This window comes from Myxine glutinosa, chromosome 1, assembly GCF_964187855.1.
Source record: "Myxine glutinosa chromosome 1, kmMyxGlut1.1, whole genome shotgun sequence".
Taxonomy (NCBI): domain Eukaryota; kingdom Metazoa; phylum Chordata; class Myxini; order Myxiniformes; family Myxinidae; genus Myxine; species Myxine glutinosa.
Window position 1 is genome coordinate 78,804,400 of NC_136261.1, and position 24,253 is coordinate 78,828,652.

The following is a 24,253-nucleotide window of genomic DNA, read 5'->3' on the forward strand; positions in this document are numbered from 1 at the left end:
CTAATAATTAAATAACTCCTCAATTTATTGATTAATCAAAAAAAAAAAATACCGTTTTTGACAAAGGACTTGCTCACTATTGTGCCGAAATTTCAGCTTCCTAGCTTAAAGGATGGCTGAGATATCGTCCGGACAAACAAACAAGAAAGCAAGAAAGCAAGAAAGAAAACAAGAAACCAGAGTGAAAACTGAGTACTCTCTTTCAGCGTGCGTCACTGCCGAGCCCCCTTTGGTGCCCGGCAATGACGATTTTGCAATGCCTGGAGATGGCATAGGAAAGGAGCGGTGTACAACAACCAGAGTGAAAACTGAGTACTCTCTTTCAGCGTGCGTCACTGCCGAGCCCCCTTCGGTGCCCGGCAATGACGATTTGCAATGCCTGGAGGTGGCATAGGAAAGGAGCGGTGTACAATATGCATATTGAAAGGAAAGGACAGTTGGTGAAAAAGATATTCAAGGAATAAGAAAAGCGATGTCAGTCTACGACACTGTACATAAGCATGAAACAAATCCTCCTGATCACAGAAAGGACAAGTTTTCGGCAGCGAGCTGTTAATATGGTGAACAAAAATATTGGAGGGGAGCGCCCAGTGTGCTAACCTCCATTGTATATCCGCTAACACACCATGTATTGGTAAGTTGTACATGTGAGGCCAAAGGGGAGTAGAGGGAGACCCCGACCCTAACCGCTCTGACCACAAAGCTACTCGTGTTCTCCCAGAGAGGAGTACATTCTTATTTTGTCGAGAGAGATCATGGATTCCAATCTTAGTTACAAGATGAAAAGGGGTGGTATGTTCAATCTCCGGCTGAAGAGAAGAAGAAAGGAGCACTTTGATTTTTAGAGAAACCTAACCGAAAATCCTCAATGTTACCAACACCTTCCGAGCCGATGTTTAGCTGTCTAAATTTCCTAATGACTATACGTACAACTTGGTCTACAAGTCGGACAGATCGAGATCCAACTGAGGTTGCCACCAACCCAGCAGGTTTCCACTTAACTCCAGATGAATCTCTCAGATCACATACTTTGTCAATCCCTCCTTGGATAATTATTTTAATCAGGGCATGGCTATGAGGGATACCAGGAAAAAAGTTATTGAAGAAAAGGGGTTCTTGAAGGAACATTTGATAATTATAGCCCTCAAGCAAGCGGTGGACGTCAAACCTTTTCCAAGTATCCAATAAACTCTGATAGAACCTCGGAAGAGAGGCAACATTTATATGCTCGAGGTCTATCAAAAGAAGCTGCAGATCATATCTCAGTTTACCAGCCTGTTGTAACAGAAAAAATGCAAAAGGCGGCCAGGGCAGCTGTTCAGCGAACAGTAGTCTCTGCAGAGACTGCAGCCGAAAAGCCACAACCCAGCCAGAGATATCAACAATGCCCTGGCCACCTTCCTTCCGGAGGTAGTACAATATCTCAGGCCTCAGCCAATGGTAGCCACTCCAAAACAAGTTTACCAGCATTCGCTGAGTAGCCATAACTAGTTGGTTTGATGGCTGTAAAGCAATAATTCTGTGCCATAATTTTGTTGCAACCAGATTGTTTATGACAAGAGTACGACCTCGATAGGAGATGGACCTCAGCAGTCCTTCCAATGCTTTCAATCTGTGCATAATTTGTTCCAGCACTCCTTCCCAATTTTTCATTTCTGTTTCACGATTACCAATATGCACTCCAAGATATTTAACCCCATCCGTTCTCCAGACCAGGTTGTGTGGGAGTGAAGGTGATGATACACAAGAGAGATTGCCTTTGCCACACCATAATGCTGTACTTTTATTCCAATTGATCCCACCGGAAGAGGCTGCAGAGAAATCTCACATACAACGTTGTAAAGCAGAGACATCATTGGAGCTTCTAATCAAAACACAGACATCATCAGCATAAGCCGTCTGCACAAACTCTGCTCCTTCCATACTTCTCATTCCCTGAGGTATTCCTTGTCTAATAGACCAAAGGAGTGGTTCAAGGGCGACGATATATAAAAACCCAGAGAGGGGGCAACCTTGGCGAATACCCCGTTGGAAAGGAAAGGGAGAGCATAACCTATTGTTGATCTTTATCATACATTGAGTATTAGTATACAGGAGTTTCACATAGGAGATGAATGTTTCACCAAACCCCATTCCTTTCAGGACAGAAAAAAGGTACTTGTGGTCAACACGATCGAAGGCCTTAGTTTGATCAAGAAACAGCAATCCAAAATCGTCACACAGGAAATTATTGCATGAAATAACATCTCTTACCAAAAAAATATTATCATAAATAGATTTTCCAGGCACACAATAGGTCTGGTCCGGGTGAACAACTGAACTAATCACAGTCTTCATACGATTAGCAAGTACTTTAGAGAGAATTTTGTAATCAACACACAATAAGGAGACAGGTCGCCAGTTATCAACCAGTTGAAGATTCCCAGCTTTTGGCAGCAAACAAACGACTGCTCGTCTACAAGACATTGGAAGTTTTCCGACACATATGCTTTCATCTAATACATCGAGTAAGTCGGGTCCCACAAGGGCCCAGAAGGTCTTGTAGAATTCTGCGGGCAGGCCATCTATTCCAGAAGCTTTCCCGTCTTTCAGGCTCCGCACAGCTGCTTCAAGTTCATCAGCCAAAATTGGGGAATCAAGCATGCATCTCTTGTCCTCCTCGACACTCGGAAGCCCAGCAATTAACTCTCGTATCACCTCATTGTCCACGTTCTGAGGAGAATACAAGTTAGAATATAAACCTTTCAGAGTACACCTGATCGCCTGCTGGGAGGTCACCTGGGTCCCATTGGGAGTGAGTAAAGTATGAATCTGTTGTGACCCTTTGAGGGAAGACTCTAACTTAAAGAACTCTTTGTTTGGCATGTCCAGAGTTAAATGGCTCATTCGCAATCGGACCAAGGCACCCATCACCCATTGCCATACCGTTTTGGCTAGCACTGCTTTCTTTGCACATTTTAGTTGGTCACGTGCACCTCTCCCAACCTCGTCAACATTCTGTTCTAAGGATACAATGTCAGATTTTAACTGATCGATTGATATTGATTGGATTTTGGTGGTGTATGCACTATACTGTTGACAGAAATTCTTAATTTGGGATTTTGCAATGTCCCACCACAGCCGGAGACTATCATACTCATGTCTGGAAGAGCGAATTTTCTCCCACACGACGTGAAAGGCCTCATTAAAATTCTTGTCATGTAAGAGATGAGTATTCAAAGACCAGTAAGCACTACCACCCAGTGGAAAGGGTAATTTAAACAACATTGAGATTAAACTGTGGTCTGTGAATCCAGTTGGTAAAATTTTGGAGACAGACACCACATTCAACATTGGCTTGTTCACATAAAATCTGTCCAGCCTTGCCATTGACATAACTAGGGCATGCCCGTACAAAATTATATCCCCCCCCTCTATTTACATGAAATGGTTTGGTCCATTCGCAAAGCCAAAGCGGACGGCTTGCGAGTACGGTGACAATCCCCCCCCCTCTATTTACATGAAATGGTTTGGTCCAAAGCGAACGGCTTGCGAGTACGGTGACAATCCCCCCCCCCTCTATTTACATGAAATGGTTTGGTCCAAAGCGAACGGCTTGCGGAGTTTGGTAAAGAAATCGCCATAGCTCGGTAACTACTTCTCCGATTAATATGAAACCTTGAAAAGGCACATCCTCGGGTCCCCAGCAATATACCTGGCAAGTTTCAAGTATATCGGACCCGTGGTTGTCGAGAAACAGCGGTCGCATACACACACACAGACACACAGAGATTACTGGAATTATAGATAGATACCATCATTGCATCTACACCATGTATAACAGCGTGAGAGTGGGTGTTGTGATCTCCACACATCCTTAAACCGAAAGATGTTGATGGTGTCCTCTAGAGCTTTCGTAGAGGCAACATGAGGCTCATGACCATTCCTATCAATCGACGGACAAATTGTGCAATTAAAATCTCCCGCGATACAGATAAAGGCTGTTGCGTCCAGAGTTTTTACAAAATCCCACAGAGTGGAAAAGAAAATTTTCCTCTCCATTGGGTCACACAGTGCATAAACATTCACTACTATAATCTTTTGGGTATTGTAAAGAAATTATACGGAGATCAAATGCCCTTTATAGATTTCTTTAAACTAGGGCATTGCCCGTACTATATCTATATCTAAAATTATATCCCCCCCCTCTATTTACATGAAATGGTTTGGTCCAAAGCGAACGGCTTGCGAGTACGGTGACAATCCCCCCCCTCTATTTACATGCAATGGTTTGGTCCAAAGCGAACGGCTTCCGGAGTTTGGTAAAGAAATCGCCATCGCGTGCACAAACGCGCAGGAAAGCGAATGAATCGCAAATTCGGTTTTATTAGTTTTAAAACATAGTTTAACGCCAACATAGTTTGCAAACGTGAAATAAATGAATACGCTCTCAAATGTGCCATCCGAGGCAGAGTGTGTCCGCCACGTTCGGCACACGCGATAGTTCGCTGCTCTCTGATTGGTTGAATCGTTTTTTGGACATAGCTCGGTAAGTAATTGTCCGATTAATATGAAACCTTGAAAAGGCACATCCTCGGGTCCCCAGCAATATACCTGGCAAGTTAAAAGTATATCGGACCCGTGGTTGTCGAGAAACAGCGGTCACAGACAGACAAACGTACAAACGTACAAACGTACAGACAGAGATTACTGGAATTATAGATAGATGAAACCTGTTGAGCACAAATCTTGTGACTTAGGCAAATGGCAACACCGGCCCGAGGTGTAGGGAACCCACTTAGCCACCATTGCCCTTTAAAAAGTTTCCCCCAACCGGCTACTTGAGCACGAGTAGCATGGGTCTCTTGCAAGAGAATAATGTCAGCCTTTTCTTTCCCAACCGCTTGAATGGTTTGCACCCTCCGTAAGGGGGCACGACCCCCATTTATATTTAAGGATACAACATTTAGTTCCATAGTTGATTCTTCTGGGGGGTGAAGGCCTCTTCCTCATTTAATTCCTTGTTTGCCTCGGTGATGGCTTTCCTCAGCCGCTGAAATTCAGGTTCGGAGATTTCCACATGATCGCTCCTTTGCAGCAAAGGTTTTGCGGCTGCAAGGAAGGCCTGGATATTAGGAAAGTGATCCTTAATTCGTACATGCCTTTGTCTGAAAGTTTCCTTCAAAAATCTAACAATATTTTCTTTTGAGATCTCCAATGGCTGTTCTTCCTCCTGAGGGGGGAAAACCCTGTCAACCATTGCCACTGGCTCCTCATGGCCGATCAGTGTCTCGGTAGTTAGAATTCCCTCAGTGACGCTAGTAATGAGTTCCTCCTGAACCTGCACAGAAACACCTGTTCCATCCCCATCTACCTTGGATTCCTCATCTTCTTTATCCTCATGCCTCATTGCAATGGGGAGGGAGGAGTTGTTATTAGCGGTAATGGGTATTTTGCATTCCCCATTAGAATTGATATGGTCATCAGTAGGTTTTCGGTTTCGCAGGTTTGATTACAACCTTCAGAAAAAAATTCCCCTTCATCCTGAGCAGGTGGTATCATGTCAGCCATAGTTTCACCACCTTGCTGATCTTCATGTGAAGGACTGTCTGAATCGTTTAAACTGCTTCCTGTCTGCACCACCAACACTTTACCACCTTTATCCTCATTCCTAGTACCGAAAAGTGCCCGTTTCAAATTTTTCCGAGACGCCGCATCTACAACCTGCTGCTCCTCACAAATCATTCCCTCTACAGGTAGAGGCTTCTCCCTTACATTTGCTGACTCATCGGTTGCACTATGGTCAGCTGTACTGGATGACTCATCGCTTACACGAAGCACGTCCGTATGGGTCTTACCAGCACCACTCTTAGCCGTACCCTGATGGTCCGACGTAGATTCCTGCACTGAAGGTGAATCATCTATAGAGTCCTCCGTAATGGAGGATTCCGTAATGGAGGGTGGGGGCTGGTTCGGCTACTGTGGCATACGTTTTCTCCCCATCAGGACAATACTGCCGAGTGTGTCCATGTGCACCACACCCGTAACAAATCAACCTCTCCGTTGCCGCAAAAATCCTGTACTCACGTTTTGACGACTTAAAAACGGGAGACATTCAATTGCGTCAAACCATCCTTCAAAACAACATAACAAAACCGTCTAAACGTTTCGATATGCTTAAGCTTCCCGTCTGTGGTGCGAATGGAGGCTTTGATCATTCTCGACACCACAGTACCGTACTGACCGAGCTTTTAAAGAATTTCCTCATTAGACAACGTTGGTAGAACGTTTGATAGTATTACCTTCGAGGCCGGAGTGTTCCATGGCGAAACCGGAACAAACTGGTCATTACCCAAGGTGAGGCCGTTCTGCACGACGATGCGTGCGAAATGGACACGTGAAACGAAGACAACCACCTTGTGGTGCATTCGGGACGCTGCCCGTATGTTCTCACAACCGATCAATTCTCCGATTGCGAGGAGCGTCTCCTCCAGCGAGACATCTTCCGGTGGGACAAAACACATGCCGTGTTCATCTGTTAACCCCTCATCGGCGTCACGACCGGCATTACTTCGACTATTCTTGCTAGCCATTTGAAGTAACTAAACGAAAAAAATAACCAATAAATGGTACTAGGGTTTATAAAGCCTAAATAAATGAAAAAACAACAACAATAGCTGGGAAATAAATAAATTAATCCCGTTAACCACCTAAAGTGGTAAACTTTAACCGCGCTGCCTCTCCCTCTCTCGCTCAGTGGACAAGACGATACAAAGGGACACCGACACTCGGACAGCAGAAAGAACCAAAAGGTAGGAAGAAGGAAAGAAAGCAACAAGAGACACAGCACGTGCCGCCAGTGACTGAGCAACAGACATGACGCTCGCACGTGCGTGCCAAGCGAGCGGCAGCTGTGAAATAATGGGAGGAGAGACAGAGAGAGAGCGAGAGAGCGAGAGAGAGAGAGAGAGCGAGCGAGAGAGCGAGAGAGAGGCAGGCAATAAGAGAGAGAGAGAGAGAGAGGAGAGAGAGAGAGAGAGAGGCAATAAGAGAGAGAGAGAGAGAGAGAGACAGGGAGAGGGAGATAGATAGAGAGGGAGAGGGAGAGGCAATAAGAGAGAGAGAGAGAGAGAGAGAGAGAGAGAGAGAAAGAAAGAGAGAGAGAGAGAGAAGGAGACACAATAAGAGAGAGAGAGTGAGAGAGAATAAGAGACAATAAGAGAGAGAGAGAGAGACAATAATAGAGAGAGAGAGACAATAAGAGAGAGAGGCAATAAGAGAGAGAGAGACAATAAGAGAGAGACAATAAGAGAGAGAGAGAGAGAGAGAGAGAGAGAGGCAATAAGAGAGAGAGAGAGAGAGACAATAAGAGAGAGACAATAAGAGAGATACAATAAGAGAGAGACGGAGACACAATAAGAGAGAGAGAGAGACAATAAGAGAGATACAATAAGAGAAAGACGGAGACACAATAAGAGAGAGACGGAGACACAATAAGAGAGAGAGAGAGACAATAAGAGAGATACAATAAGAGAGAGACGGAGACACAATAAGAGAGAGACAGAGAGTGGCAGTAAACTGCATCAGTAAATCTTTAAGCAACACATCATGGCAATTTACCTTAGAAGTTACACCTTTTATACAGTCACGTGAAAAAGTAAATACACGCCATGTAAAGTTTTGACTTTTTCAACATATTTCAACATACAGCTATTTGATCTTCATTTCAACAATACTGATAGATAAAGGTGATATAATATAACAAATATCATGAAACATTTACATTTTGTAGTCCATTGTATAATTTAAATAAACATAAATGCAAATTTCGCATGTGGAAAAAGTAAGTACACCCTTGTCTCTAATAGGTGGTATTGCCCCCTTTGGCAGAAACAACCTCAAGTAGGCGTTTCTTATAACTGTCTAACAGTCTCTGACATCGACTGGGAGAAATTTTTGCCCACTCCTCCATGCAGAATTATTTCAGTTGTGCGATGTTTGAGGGGTTTCTTGCATGCACAGCTCGTTTCAAATCCCCCCACAACATCTCGATGGGATTTAGATCCGGTCTTTGACTTGGCCATTCCAGAACCCTCCATTTCTTTCTTTTCAGCCATTCCTTGGTGGATTTACTGGCATGTTTAGGGTCATTGTCATGTTGCAAGGTCCACCTTCGGTTGAGCTTCAACTTCTCCGACAGGTGGCCTCACATTAACCTCAAGCACCCTCTGCTACAATGAAGAATTCATAGTGGATTCTATGATGGTGAGCTGCCCAGGCCCTGATGCAGCAAAGCTGCCCCAAACCATAATATTTCCACCACCATGCTTTACAGTTGGTATCAGGTTCTTGTGGTCAAATACTGTCTTTGGTTTTCGCCAAACATGTCTTCTGGTACTGTGGCCAAATAGATCTACCTTTGACTCATCTGTCCAGAGCACATTGTTCCAGAAGTGCTGGTCTTTGCCGAGGTGTTCATTGGCAAACTTTAGTCTTGCCCTGATGTTCTTTCTGGACAGCAACGGTTTCCTCCTGGCACACCTCCCATGTAGATCAAATTTGTGCAGCCTCTTTCTAATGGTAGACTCGTGCACTTTGACATCAACAGTGGCAAGAGCTACCTGTAGGTCCCGTGATGACATTCCAGGGTTCTTCGAGACCTCTTTCAGCATCTTGCGGTCTGCTCTCGGGCTGAACTTGCTGGGGCCGCCTGGCCTGAACGAGTTGGCAGTTGTTTGGCATCATCTCCACTTGTAGATGATCGTCCGGACAGTCGAATGATTTTTTTTTTTTTTTGTATTCAAGATCGAGGCTCGTGAAAGAGCGAACATTAATCACACAGAAAGACAAACAGACAAACCGACACATAAAACAAATAACATCGGGAGCGGTAGACAAGATGGGGAGAGAGGGGGAAGGACACAAACACAACATTTGAGAGCAGGGACCGAGAGACATGGAGACATCGAGAGATCTGTGGGAGGGAGAGGGCTTTGGGGGGAGGCATGGGAAGGGGGGGGGGTGGGAGAGGTATAAAACATATGGACACTGCCAGGACTTCCAGGAAAGAAGTTGGAATTTCAAACAAGGTGGAGCTGGGGTGAATTAGTGGGGGTAGAAAAGATCAAGGTTTTGGATGGGGGAAGATAAGAGATGGTGGTGAACAGCTGTTTTAAAGCCCTGGAGGGAGGAGTGGGATTAAAGGGAGTGTGGGAGTTTGTTCCAGAGGCGGGAGAAAAGAGGGATGAAAGAGTGAAGGTGAGCACAGAGCCGAGATTTCGGCAGTTTAACCATCAGAGGGTTGCTGGCAGATCTTGTGCGACCTGTAGGAATATTTGGGGGACAGAGCACAGAGAGAGCTGGGGGAGCAAGGTCGGAGAGGAGTCGGTAGAAGACAGAAAGACCACCTACCTGCCTGCGGTAGACAGAAGATTGATTTCAAATTGTTTGGAGATCTTTTTAAATCCCTTCCCAGACTCGTAGGCATCTATAAGCTTCTTTCTGAAGGCCTCAGAGAGCTTTTTTGATCTAGGCATGGTGACGCCGCACACTTCAACAACAAAGAGAAAACCAAACTAAATGTCTGAGGTTTAAATAAGACAGGTTCCTCCAAGATCCTCTCTAACGATGTTCTAATCATTTGCACCTGAGCTGGTGCACCTGATTCTAATTTTAGGTATTTGAAGCAGTGATAAATGTAGGGGTGTACTTACTTTTTCCACATGCGAAATTTGCATTTATGTTTATTTAAATTATACAATGGACTACAAAATGTAAATGTTTCATGATATTTGTTATATTATATCACCTTTATCTGTCAATATTGTTGAAGTGAAGATCAAATAGCTGTATGTTGAAATATGTTGAAAAAGTCAAAACTTTACATGGGGTGTACTTACTTTTTCACGTGACTGTATATTCTTGAAAAAAACAAACAACCTAAAAGCTGATTACATATGTGACAAAAGCATCTGACCTTTGACCCATCTGGCACGTCCACCATGACGTGCAATTGATTGTTTTCATCTTGATTTGTATTTCATTAACATTTGGAGATTAGGTAAAGCGCAATTTGATTAAGACTGCAAGTGAAGCTTGTCGCAGTTGTGCTGGAAAGTCTCATTGACTTTATAATAATAATTGACTTTAATTTCTTACTATTCACTGACATTTCATGTTTTCATTATAGCCGTTCTTATTTCTCAGGTTTTGAAACAAAATGTACGTGCTCTTTGCGCTTGATTCCATATAAAGAATATAACATGATATGTATATTGATTGCTTTGTTCTATTATTCATCCACATAACAAATCGATAACAGAACAAAGCAATCAATGTTTCATTTCTGATTGAAACCCAAAACGCACCTCCCTCTGGTTTCCCTGAGCTGGCAGTTATATCTGCACTCTGAGCAAACTCCAAATTCCTCCCTGAAGTTATAAACAGGGCATATTGCATCAACAGGTTGCTGTGACCCAACTCCAGAAATGATGAAATCTACAGGCCTAACCTGGAACTGACGTCCCACAAAATGTCATTCTGAGATACGGGCGTGAAGTCTAGTTACTCAACAGAACTGGAAATTGTGTACACGTAATGACGACTACTACTACGACTACCACTACTACGACTGGGGTCAGCCAGGAAAGTGTTTCATGAAACAGTCTTGCTCGGCCTGACTGAAAGCGTGGAATCTTTAACATCCACCAACTAAAGCTAGCAGATGGGACGCGCAGCTTAACCTCCGTCTGAGAGATGGTGAACCTGGTAATGTGTTAGCCTTTGAAGTACCAATCTGACATTTTATAGTTAGGTTGGGAATCAAACTCAGGCAAGACAACTCAAAGGTACGTGCACTACCTCTGCACTATCCTGTCGGAATCTGAATTGAATCGGACTGCGAATACATGCAATCATATGTGTTTGTGTTTTATTTTATACTAGCAGAAGTACCCGGCATTGCCGGGCGGGGGAGGGGAGGGGAGGGGAACGGAGGGGAGGGGAAGGGGGGGGGAGGGGAGAAGAGTGGGAGGGGGGAGGGGAGAAGAGTGGGAGGGGGAGGGGGGGAGGGGGAGGGGGGAGGGGAGAGGGAAGAAAGGGGGGATGGGGAGGGTGAGGGATGGGAGGGGGGAGGGGAAGGGGGAGGGGAGGGGGAGGGGAGGGGGGACCCGGCAGAAGTACCCGGCATTGCCGGGCGGGGGAGGGGAGGGGAGGGGAACGGGGGGGGGGGGAGAAGAGGGGGAGGGGAGAAGGGTGGGGGAGGGGAGGGGGAGAAGGGTGGGGGAGGGGAGGGGAAAAGGGAGGGGTAGGGGAGAAGGGGAGGGGGTAGGGTGGAGGGGGTAGAGTGGAGGGGGAAGGGAGGGGGAGGGGGAGGGGGAGGGGGAAAGGGAGGGGGAGGGGGAAAGGGAGGGGGAGGGGGAGGGGGAAAAGGGAGGGGGAGGGGGAAAAGGGAGGGGGAGTGGGGAGGGGGAAAAGGGAGGGGGAGGGGAAAGGGAGGAGGAGGGGGAAAATGGAGGGGGAGGGAGGGGGGGAGAGAAGGGGAGGGGTGAAGGGGAGGGGTAGGGTGGAGGGTGGAGGGGGAAGGGAGGGGGGACGGAGGGGGGAGGGGAATGGGGAGGGAAGGGATGGCCAGTCAACAATGACGTTTGCAGTTCTCATGGTCGGAGAGCAGCACAACAATCGGACATAGTCCTGCATATTCGCAACAGCACGAAGCGGATTTTGGAGACTCACCGATCCTGTGACGTCCTCCAGTACCGGCGTTGCCGGGCGGGGGAAGGGAGACCCGTACATTCCCAACCCGTACATTCGCCCTCTCGACTCAAGCTCACTCGGACAAAAGCCTCGCACAAATTACACCGTGAAGGCCAAATGGTCATGTCCTATGCCACAAATCACTGGGCGCACTGAATTGAAAATATATAGAACGCTCATACTCCGTGAAAAGTGAAGCCGCCGTGTCGCCATCTGGTCAGCACGACTCGACCAACTCGCTTCGCGGATCTCGTTTTGTGCGGCAATAAACTGCTCCAATCGGTTACGGAAGGGTTGTGGAAAGACGTTTCACAGCTGTTTCAAAGACATTTAATTCATATCGCACAAAATCGATACAAAACACGATCGCATAAAAGGTGAAAAAAACGTGTGACGTGTGACGGGATGGAACATCACGTGATCGCTCTGAGCGAATATCAGCGAGCTGCTCTGGAACTGGCTGAGATTAGTGGGTACTTCGCTGAAATGCGCTGAGGTTAATATGAATAAAAAATATGGATCATTCAAATATTTTGAGTTCGGCCATGTTCGTCCCAGGCTCAATGGGCATGTCTATGCCAAATATCAAGCACGTAAGCCCTCTCCGTTTAGGAGTCTATCGGTAACATACACACACACAAACTGTGTTTTATATAATATGTATATATATATATATATATATAATATATATATATATATATATATATATATATATGTGTATCTATATATATATATATATATATATATATATAAATAAATCACTGTCCCTATAGAAAGTCTACACCCCCTTTCAAAGATTTTACACATTTTATTGTCTTATAGCCATTTTATTGTCTTTTTACACAGTTGCTAGACTGAGATGTGCACAGAAGAAGTTTCGGGAACTGAGAGGCATGCTGACGAGGAGGGGAGTGTCGTTGAAGCTGAAGGGAAAGGTGTATGCTGCATGTGTGAGAGGTTGTTGTGATTTATGGGAGCGAGACATGGGTAATGAGCGTAGATCAGCAACGAAGGCTGGAAAGGGTGGAAATGCGAATGGTTCGGTGAATGTGCGGAGTATTGTTGAGAGAGAGGAAGACAAATGATGAATTGCGAAAGATGATGGGAATAGAGCCTGTGATGGATGCTCGTGAATGGATGGACTTCAGGTCCCTCGAGCGACGAAGGCTTGCTTCGATCTCTCCACGGCATCAAAGTTTGAGTGTTTTCCCGTTCGTTTCTTTGTCAAATTTCCGCTGCATATTTTGTTGTGTATGTGTTATTGTGTGTTTCTATTTGGTTTTGGTTTTGTAGTTGTTGCAAATTTGTGTGAAATTAGTCGTTTCTTTGTTCGCGCCTCGTGCGCCTCGTGCGGCCTGGTGTCTCGTGCGGCCTCTCGTCTCGACTTGTGCCCGCCCCCCTATATCTCGTTTTTCTTCACCTCTGCTCCTGCTTTCTCAAATCCACGTTCTCACTTAGAGACTTTTCCCAGATTGTTTTTCATGGTTTTGTTTAAATATTTATTTAAATATGTTTAAACCGCAGCCGTGATGCTGACGCCGCCCCCCCCCCCCACCCCCCAGAATTTCCATGTTTTAAACGTTTCCCAGTGTGTACCCTGGATAAGAATAGGTACGCCGTATCCCTGCGTGTCGTAAGAGGCGACTAAGACGGTTGGCGTCAGGAAGGGCATCCGGCCATAAAAACATTGCCTCCAAAAAGAGAACCATGACAATTACAACTACATGTGGGCAGGGTACAGCCCGAAGTGGAGATCGGTTTCTGAGGTTTGGGACATGGAATGTAGGGACAATGACAGGAGATCAGGAGAAGTGGTGGAAGTATTGGTCAGAAGAAGAGTGGACATATGTTGTGTGCAAGAGACGCGATGGAAGGGAAGTGGTGTGAGAATGGTGAAGGGTAGGCAGGGACAGAAATACAAGTTTGTGTGGCAAGGGTGCCTGGAGGCATGAATGGTGTTGGTGTCCTGTTTTCTGAGGAGTTTGTAGACAGTGTGGTGAGTGTGACTAGAGTGAGTGATAGGTTGATGATGGTGAAAATGATGATGGAAAGCTCTTGGTGAACGTCGTCTCGGGATATGCTCCGCAGGTTGGTCGAAGCGATGAAGAGAAGGACAAGTTCTGGTGTGCGATAGAGAAGCTGATGGAAAACGTTGAAAGATGAGGAGGTTGTTGTGGTAGGAGGGAGACCTAAATGGACATGTGGGAAGGAGTATGGATGGTTCTGACGGAGTTCATGGGGGTTACGGATATGGTGTGAGAAATGGAGAAGGTGGAAGGATCTTGGAGTTTGCTAATGGAGCTGATTTGTTGATTTGTAATACTCAGTTCCAGAAAGAGGATAATAAGCTTGTTACATACACGTCAGGTGGGTCGACGACAACCGTTGACTACCTGATGGTGCGTAGGCGAGATAGGGGGCACCTCCGGGACAGAAAGGTGATCCCGGGGGAGGAGGCTGTTTCACAGCACCACTTGGTTGTCTGCGACGTAAGGGTGAAAGGTGCGAGGAGAGCTCGGCGGGTGAAGTACCAACCGAGAATGAAGGTGTGGAGGTTGAAAGAGGTGACAGTAAGGGAGGCATTAAAAGAGAGGCTGAGTAGGGTCGAGGATGATGTGGTTGAGCTTGAAAGTGGTTGGATGTCAATGAAAGCTAGTCTGTTGGGAGCCGTTGGTGAGGTATGTGGATGGACAAAAGGACCACCGAGGCACTCGGAAACATGGTGGTGGGATGATGAAGTTGGAAAGAGGATTGACGAGAAGAGGAAGAAGTTCAAGGAGTGGCAGAAGGCGAAGGGTACGGGAGCAGAAACAGCAGAGCATGAAAGTTATAAGGCAGCCAGGAAGGCTGCAAAGAAAGAGGTAGCAAAGGTGCAGGAGGCATGTAGGAAAATGTTCGGAGAACGCTTGGATTCGGAAGAGGGTCAGAAAGCAGTATTCAGGATTGCAAAGCAGATAGCGAAAGAGAGGTGTGATGTGATGGGGGTGAGTTGCTTGAAGGATGAAGTGGGACAAATCGTTGTCGACCCAGATGGAATTAAAGGAAAATGGAAAAGATATATGGAAATGCTGTTGAATACAGAGAATGAATGGGATGGCAATATAGAGAGTAACCCAGTTTTAGGACCGGCAGAGAAGATAACTGAGAAGGAAGTTGAGGAAGCGATAAAAGCAATGAAGGGTAGAAAAGCGGGAGGGCCGACGGGAGTTGTGGGAGATATGTTGAAGGCAGCAGGAAGTTGGGGTGTGAAGAGAATGACAGAGATCTGTAATCTGGTGGTGAAAGAAGGCCGCATTCCAGTGGATTGGGAACTGAGTACCCTCGTCCCTCTATACAAGGGGAAAGGTGACCCTCTGGAGTGTGGCTCATACCGAGCGATAAAGTTATTGGAGCATGGAATGAAGGTATTGGAAAGGGTGTTGGAGAGGAGGATAAGGAAGAAAGTGAAGATCGACGAAATGCAGTTTGGATTCATGCCAGGAAGAGGAACGACAGACGCACTTTTCATTGTGAGGCAGTTGCAGGAGAAGTACATGGAGAAGAGGAAGAAGTTGTTTCTTGGGTTTGTTGATCTGGAGAAAGCATTCGATCGGGTTCCACGCAAAGTATTGACATGGGCATTGAGGAAGTTAGGAGTGGAGGAATGGTTGATCAGAGTAGTGATGGCAATGTACAAAAGAGCACGCACAGCTGTAAGGACAAAGGACGAGAACAGTGGTGAGTTTGAGGTGAAGGTGGGAGTGCATCAGGGGTCGGTACTAAGTCCACTACTATTTGTAGCTGTCATGGAGGTGCTGGGTCAGAACGTAAAGGAGGGTTTACCGTGGGAGTTGTTGTATGCAGATGATCTGGTGTAGATTGCGGAAAGTATGGATGGACTGAAGGAAAAGATGAACACGTGGAAGGAATGTATGGAGACAAAATGTCTGAAGGTGCATATCGGAAAGACGAAGGTGATGGCAAGTGGTAAAGCATGTGGTGAGGTGGAAAGAGCTGGGAAGTGGCCCTGTGCTGTGTGTAGGAAGGGTGTCGGAGTGAACTCCATTCAGTGTACAATGTGCTCTGAGTGGGTTCATCAAAAATGTAGTGGTCTGAGAGGGTCATTAACCAGTGTGGCAGCTACATTCAAATGTAAGGTGTGCACAGAGGGAGCTGCAGATGGAGGAAATGTTGAGTTGCATCTTGGAGACGGCGTGAAGCTGGAAGGTGTGAAAACATTTTGCTACCTCGGAGACATGCTGAATGGAGAAGGTGGATCAGACTCGGCAACGGTTGCTCGAGTAAGATGTGCATGGAAGAAGTTTCGGGAATTGAGTGGCGTGCTGATGATGAGGGGAGTGTCGTTGAAGCTGAAGGGAAAGGTGTATGCTGCATGTGTGAGAAGTGTTATGATTTATGGGAGCGAGACATGGGTAATGAACGTAGAGCAGCAACGAAGGTTGGAAAGGGTGGAAATGCGAATGGTTCGACGGATGTGCGGAGTATCGTTGAGAGAGAGGAAGACAAATGATGAATTGCAAAAGATGATGGGAATAGAGCCTGTGATTGCTGCTGTGAAGAGGAACAGGTTGAGATGGTTTGGTCATGTGTTGAGGAAGGATGAAAGTGACTGGTTGAGAAGAGTGATGGAAATGAATGTAGAAGGAAGTAGAGGACGGGGAAGACCGAGAAAGACTTGGCTAAAGGTGGTGGAAGAAGAAATGCGGGCAAGGGGTTTAACAAGGGGAGATGCAGAAAATAGGGCAAAATGGAGAAGATTGTCATGGGGACCGCAAGGCTAACCCCCGCTCTTGCAGGGAAAATGGCCTTAAAATGCCGGTTGTTGTTGTTGTATAGCCTGGAATTAAAATGCATTAAACCTGACTTTTTCCACCTTTATTTGCACATCGTAACCCACAACTTCCAAGTGAAAAACAAATTCTACAAATTTCAGAAAATTCATTAAAAGTTCAAAACTAGAATCTCTTGGTTGGATAAGTGTCCCCCCTTATAATAGCAATTGTAAATTAGCTCAGATGTAACCAATCACCTTCAAAATCACACACCAAGTTAATTGGCCTCCACCTGTATTCAATTGTATTGATTCTGATAATTTCAGAATACAATAAGTTGTTCCTGTCGGTTTCCTATGCTGGGTAGTGCATTTCACAACAAAGACTCAACCATGAGCACCAAGGAGCTTTCAAAAGTTCTCCGGGATAAAGTTGTGGAAAGGCACAGATCAGGGGCTGGGTATAAAATATTTCAAAGGTCTTGAATATCCCTTGGAGCACAGTCAAGACAATCATTAAGAAGTGGAATGTGTATGATACCACCAAGATCCAGCCTAAATTAGGCCGTCCCTCCAAACTGGATGACCAAGCAAAGAGGGGACTGATCAGAGAGGCCACGAAGAGGCCAATAGCAACTTTGAAAGAGCTACAGGACTTTATGGCAAAGTCTTTTCACTGTGTACATGTACAACAACAACAACAACAACAACAAGAACAGGCATTTAAGGCCATTTTCCCTGCTAGAGTGGGGGTTAGGCTTGCAGGCCCCATGACAATGTTCTCCATTTTGCCCTATTTTTCTGCATCTCCCCTTGTGAACCCCTTGCCCGCATTAACATGTACAGTAGGGTGTATATATATATATATATATATATATCAGTCACTATGCGACCTTCATATCATCAGTGGAGAACCGCCAGCAAGGTGTCCCATACAGCTGCTGCTGCACCTTGCTGGGAGCGATACGCACCGCCTGCCACGCGGTGACGTTATCTCTGGTATCCACTCATCATATGGAGTCGACCTGACAATGTACATGTGATGTACATATATATATATATATATATATATATATATATATATATATATATATATATATATGTATACACACACACAGACACACACACGCTCAGCATTGTTTGTCGTGTGGTGCTTCCTCGTTTGATGCTCAGCACTTAAAAAGAATAGAGCATGGACAAACAACATTCGACCCATTGCGCACGCTCACTTACACCAGACTCGATGGCACAATGCATGGTCAGAGTGTCTGCACCGAGTCTGGTGGTCGGTAGTTCGAATCCGACCTCGGCCAAGTAGTATAGTAAGACCAAAAAAAGTGTACTTGCTGCTTACTTGCTTAACACTAACTTTAAAAGCATAGAGCTGGACAACCAACCATATGTTGGCAGCCATGGCTCATGGCTCGTGAAGTTATGGCTCATGATGTTTTGTTCGAAGATCAAATCATATGTGATGTACATACTATGCTGCTTTCACCGGTATAAAAAAAATGTATTTTACGTAAAAGTGCCACTTATGTCCCTTTATGTTCTTGGTCTACATTTGATATATGTACAAGCTCCATCATGAGCCTTAAATCAATGTTAAAAATGGCTCAGGAGGAATAGTATGGTGGACTGATTAATTCATTAAATTGTCTGATTTCATTTTCCTACCATATGCTCACTGCATGTGACTTATGAATCCACCCGACTGATGGCTCAAGTCCGTCACGGGTACAATGAAAAAGGCAGAACAGTAATTTGGCAAAAATGTAGAATAGTTTTCATGGGATTTTTGTTTGAATCAACTTGCATCGCTCCGCTTCTTTAACCCACACTCCTACCAGCCCAGCTCGAGCAATCAAGCAAAAGTCACGACAGCACTTTTCCCGACGTCAATGCTTCCACCACCCCCTCCGCCTATGCCCCGGCCTGTGCCCCTCTCCATGTCCGTGGTCGACACCAAGCCTATCAGCACGAGCTCCGACACAGGATCGCCATCTCAATCATCACCGAGTGAGTATCTCACAATCTCGCTCTGTAACTGCACCACCAGCATTGCTTGGGCTTCTCTTATTTGTAAGCTGTATATATATATACATATACATATACATATACAGTCACGTGAAAAAGTAAGTACACCCCATGTAAAGTTTTGACTTTTTCAACATATTTCAACATACAGCTATTTCATCTTCATTTCAACAATATTGAGAGATAAAGGTGATATAATATAACAAATATCATAAAACATTTACATTTTGTAGTCCATTGTATGATTTAAATAAACATAAATGCAAATTTCGCATGTGGAAAAAGTAAGTACACCCTTGGCTCTAATAGGTGGTATTGCCCCCTTTGGCAGAAACATCCTCAAGTAGGCGTTTCTTATAACTGTCTACCAGTCTCTGACATCGACTGGGAGAAATTTTTGCCCACTTCTCCATGCAGAATTCTTTCAGCTGTGCGATGTTTGAGGGGTTTCTTGCATGCACAGCTCGTTTCAAATCCCCCCACAACATCTCGATAGGATTTAGATCCGGGCTTTGACTTGGCCATTCCAGAACCCTCCATTTCTTTCTTTTCAGCCATTCCTTGGTGGATTTACTGGTATGTTTAGGGTCATTGTCGTGTTGCAAGGTCCACCTTCGGTTGAGCTTCAACTTCTCCGACAGATGGCCTCACATTATCCTCAAGCACCCTCTGGTATAATGAAGAATTCATAGTGGATTCTATGATGGTGAGCTGCCCAGGCCCTGATGCAGCAAAGCTGCCCCAAACCATAATATTTCCACCACCATGCTTTACAGTTGGTATCAGGTTCTTGATGTCAAATGCTGTCCTTGGTTTTCGCCAAACATGTCTTCTGGTACTGTGACCAAATAGCTCTACCTTTGACTCATCTGTCCAGAGCACATTGTTCCAGAAGTGCTGGTCTTTGCCTAGGTGTTCATTGGCAAACTTTAGTCTTGCCCTGATGTTCTTTCTGGACAGCAAAGGTTTCCTCCTGGCACACCTCCCATGTAGATCAAATTTGTGCAGCCTCTTTGTGATGGTAGAGCCGTGCACTTTGACATCAACAGTGGCAAGACCTACCTGTAGGTCTCGTGATGACATTCTGGGGTTCTTAGAGACTTCTTTCAGCATCTTGCGGTCTGTTCTCGGGCTGAACTTGCTGGGGCGGCCTGGCCTGAACAAGTTGGCAGTTGTTTGGAATCTTCTCCAGTTGTAGATGATCTTCCGGACAGTCGAATGATTGATTTCAAATTGTTTGGAGATCTTTTTAAATCCCTGCCCAGACTCGTAGACATATATAACCTTCTTTATGAAGGCCTCAGAGAGCTCTTTTGATCTAGTCATGGTGACGCCGCACACTTCAACAACAAAGAGCAAACCAAACTAAATGTCTGAGGTTTAAATAAGACAGGTTCCTCCAAGATCCTCTCCAACGATGTTCTAATCATTTGCACCTGAGCTGGTGCACCTGATTCTAATTTTAGGTATTTGAAGTAGTGATAAATGTATGGGTGTACTTACTTTTTCCACATGCGAAATTTGCATTTATGTTTATTTAAATTCTACAATGGACTACAAAATGTAAATGTTTCATGATAGTTGTTATATTATATCACCTTTATCTGTCAATATTGTTGAAATGAAGATCAAATAGCTGTATGTTGAAATATGTTGAAAAAGTCAAAACTTTACATGGGGTGTACTTACTTTTTCACGTGACTGTATATATTTATGTATATACACTATTTACCTTTGGTGGCGGAGGTTATGTTTTCACCACTGTCTGTCCGTTTGTTAACTAAATATCTCAAAAAGTTGTGGACGGGTTCGGGCGAAATTTGGCAGAGGATTAGTTTCTGTAGCGTATGTCACAAGGACGAAATGATTAGATTTTGGTGAAGATCCGGATTCGGATCCGGCTACTAGAAGTGATTCTTCACCATTGGGAGACAGGACCAAAAACGATACATGGCAGGATATCTCGAAAAGTTGTGGATGGATTTGGACGAAACTTGGTGGGCCGGTTGGGTGTCTAACAATGACGATTCGATTGGATTTTGGTGAAGATCTGAATATGGATTCGGATATGAGAATTGTTTAATTCTTTAAGTGATTCTTCACCATCCGGAGATCGGGCCAAAAACGATACATAGCAGGATATCTCAAAAAGTTATGGATGGATTTGGACTAGACTTGTTGGACAGGTTGGGTGTGTGACAAGGAAGAATCGATTCAATTTTGGTGAAGATCCAGATCCAGGTAGTAGAAATTTTAAAGTGATTCTTCACCATTGAGTGGTATGGCCAGCCAGGTGGAGGTGTGCACTCTACCGAGTGCCGATCTAGTTTGCAAATGTTCGAGACAGCATGTCCACTCTTTAACTGAAGCATCTCAACCTGCACCCGCACGATTTTCCCGCAATGAAAATCGGCACGCATCTTATTGTGATGTGTTTGGCTGGTGCTGCACAGCCAGGGCCTGTGCATGCACCAGCATATCAACTCACCTTGCCATACCACTATCTCTTGGGAATTAGTATAAGAACGACATTGTAAATCTGAAATGGCCAACACAGAAGCAAAACTTAAACCCAAGTTAACCGCTCTGGGACATCGTGGAACGTCATTTGACAACCAGAATCCATCCGCCGACCACAATCCACCGCTCATCGTGCACCTACTCTGGAGGAATCGTGCAATATTATATCTGATATCTACGAAAATTCGATACAAGTTTCAACGACACTGGAGCACGAAATAAACCAAACTGCCGTGTGCAAATATTATTATTTCGTAAGCAGCATATGGCTGCGGGGTAGCATCATTGGCTGAGGACATGCCTGTGCCACTGGTGCAATGCCCTCTGCTGGTTAGGGCAGGCATTTGTCATTTGTTTCGGGTGTCGGTGATAGCTCACCTCCTCTTTGTGAAGGACACCATGGGATTTGTAACATCCTTCAACTAATTATGGTAGATGGGATGCCCGTTTAACGTCCATCGGAAGGAACGGCACACACATTAACGATTCACCCTGCCCGTGAAACACCAGGATGGCAGTTTATAGCTGAGTCGGGATTCAAAAGTAGGGTACACATTAGGGTGGATTCAAACCTATGGATTAAATCCTAGGCTTGGAGGCGAACGTGTGCAAATAACCCTGCATGTTCGCTTACCGGCCCAATACTTTTGCTGAATAGCGCATGGGGCCTTAGAGGAGCGGAAAGTGTGGCACCGAGGAGATAGGGTTGGGGGAATGGGTATTACAGAGAGAAAAGCTATTGTGGGAAAGGCTGCTTCAGAAGAGCCCAGTATAAAGTTTTCAGCTGGATGTTAAATCTGCATAGCTTGATCCTGGGAATCAACTGAGACATAAAGCCACCAGTACTTTCTTATCCATCCGGGTGTTGATGCCTTTACCCGCTCGGCCAAGTCAGGCTTTGTCTGCTGACCAGCTGTGTCCATTCATTCAGCATGCACTTCTTTTTTTCTTTCTGTTAACCCAGTTATATATTGATCTGTATGTAGTCGAAGCCAGGAGAAGAATGTACGGATACGTACAGTGTGCGAGAGGGTGGGCGCTAGAAGTGGGGAGCAGTGTGCGAAGGCAGCGACGCTATGTTTGCAATGGAAAACTAAACAGTGGCGAGGGGGGCAGTGCAAAGCGAAAGCTGCAGCGGAGGCCGGCAAGAGAGGGGTAGAAAAATGGTGTGCAGCACATATCCCTACATGGCTGGCAGGAAACTTTTGCTTCAAGAGGCACAGATATGGTTGTGTGTTGTTGAAACAAGCACGGGGTACCGTAAAGACAGGCAAGAGCGTAGGGCATGGTTCAGCCCACGTCACCAAGTACACCTGGCACCGCCTGGCTTAAAACACCAAGTCCTCCCCTCCTCCTCCTCCTTGCCCCTCGCACTCTGCACCGCACCTGGGACCCTCATGTAAATCTCAGCTCTGTAATGGCCGCAAGCTGTTGTAGCATGTCTGTGCTGGGCACGCACAGTCCCTCGACAAATTTGGCCCCGCTCTTGCTTTGGGTTTGCATCAGCTCCCCAGCGCCCAGCAAACGCCACAGAAGAGAATTTGTTGGATGAGGCTCACTGGACCGCAAGGTTTTTTAGCTGGGTGGATGGGGCGGTTTGGGGGGGGGGGGGGGGGGAGTTGTGTTTGCATTCTGCAGTTCTCAGGAAGAATGGGCGCCTTTAATTAATTGCTCGGCACTGCCAGGTCCAAGAAAAATTTTGAAATGTGAGAGGTTCTCATGGTCCCCGGTGAATGAAAACACTGAGCCTTTCAGAGCCTCTCTCACGCTGCATGTGTTGAGCGAGAATTATTTATGCATGTTTTTATTTGCTGTGCGAGAAAAAAAAAAGAAAAAGGATAAATCCAGCATTATCACAAAAGTCACCGCCGACAGAGTCAATGTTTTTTTTTTGGTTGTTTCTGTTTTTTTTTTTTTGGTAATGGTGGAAATTCACTTCCTTCTGTCATAGGTCACTTCCTTTTACTGCATGCATTTCATTGTTTCTCTTCCTGATTGAATGAAAACATGTCTCTCCCACCCCTTGCACCCTGTTCCCCTCTATATTCCTTGTGTCCCTGCCCTCACTCCTGACTTTTCTTCCTCCTTTTCAGCTTACACCTCACCCATAACACCCACTACAAACCGCTCCTTCAGTGTGGGGCCACGTGATCCAGCCCTTGTAAACTTACATTCCCAGCACCCTCAGGTGGGAAACTCTTGTACATGCACAAAGAAAGGTTTGACAGCTGCTCTCAGAACTAACACTTGTACTTTCTTTCTCGCATACTTGCGCAGACTTACGCATGCAAATGTGCAGACGTATGCATTTTATTATTCGTTTATTGTTTATTTATATAAATGGTTATTTTTGTTGGATTATTTATTTATTTATTTATTTATATATTAAAATGCATGTTGTTGTGTTGTTGTTGTATTCTTTATTTATTTATGACGCGAGACGGCTATGCCTTCGGGCCGTGCCATCATTATGCTGTGGTCCCTTATAATCGATGCAATGATGTAACAGTGACTGTAATTTTTTCCAGATCGAAAAAGATCACTTTTAACTTACAGTAATTGTTACTACATTGTGCTTCAAAAAAAAACTTCTTGTTTGAACTCTTAGATAACCAGGATGTACTTATGTTGTTGTGTTGAGGTATGAAGAAATCTTGAAAGAAACGCCGGAAATCCATTCGACATGAAGAGGAACTTTTATTGCGTCTCAAACCATGAATGCCTCACCCGGTTCCTCTCATGACGCTCCGTGACGTCAGCTCATGTGACGTGCACTGAACATAGTCACGTGACGCAATGCATTCAATGATTTTTACGTCACAATGAGGCCATAGACACCACGCATGGCACTAAGTAAGATAGCATGAGGGGCTGTCAGGATGGGTTTGAATCCCGACCCAGCTATAAACTGCCGTCCCTCCGACGGATGTAAAACTGGGCGTCCCGTCTCACAGCATTAGTTGATGGACGTCGAAGATCACACGGTGCCCTTCGCGAAGAGTAGGCGAGCACCCCGAACAAATTACAAAATGGTTTCTAAACTACTGCTGGGAAGCCAATGGCGAACCACCCAGAATAAACATTGCCCAGAAACTGCTTCGGCCACACCGACGCTCTGTATCAGGGCACCAGAATCAGAAGATAGCATGGAGTAAGAATTGAGTATAGACCAAACTGGAGACTGAAATATGC

At 45.3% G+C, this 24,253-nt stretch overlaps 1 protein-coding gene across 6 annotated transcripts in view; it reads left to right on the plus strand.

The window, feature by feature from the left end:
• LOC137425430 (nuclear factor 1 A-type) overlaps window positions 1–24,253 on the plus strand; it is a 424,396-nt gene that overhangs the window by 217,846 nt on the left and 182,297 nt on the right. For 4 of the 6 annotated variants that reach the window (XM_078773764.1, XM_078773763.1, XM_078773756.1 and 1 more), the window contains 2 exons: window positions 18,355–18,523; window positions 23,155–23,249. In XM_078773764.1, coding sequence (XP_078629890.1) covers window positions 18,355–18,523; window positions 23,155–23,249 — 264 coding nt within the window. The remainder of the gene's footprint in view (window positions 1–18,354; window positions 18,524–23,154; window positions 23,250–24,253) is intronic. The other 2 variants (XM_078773773.1, XM_078773766.1) reach the window with 1 other exon arrangement.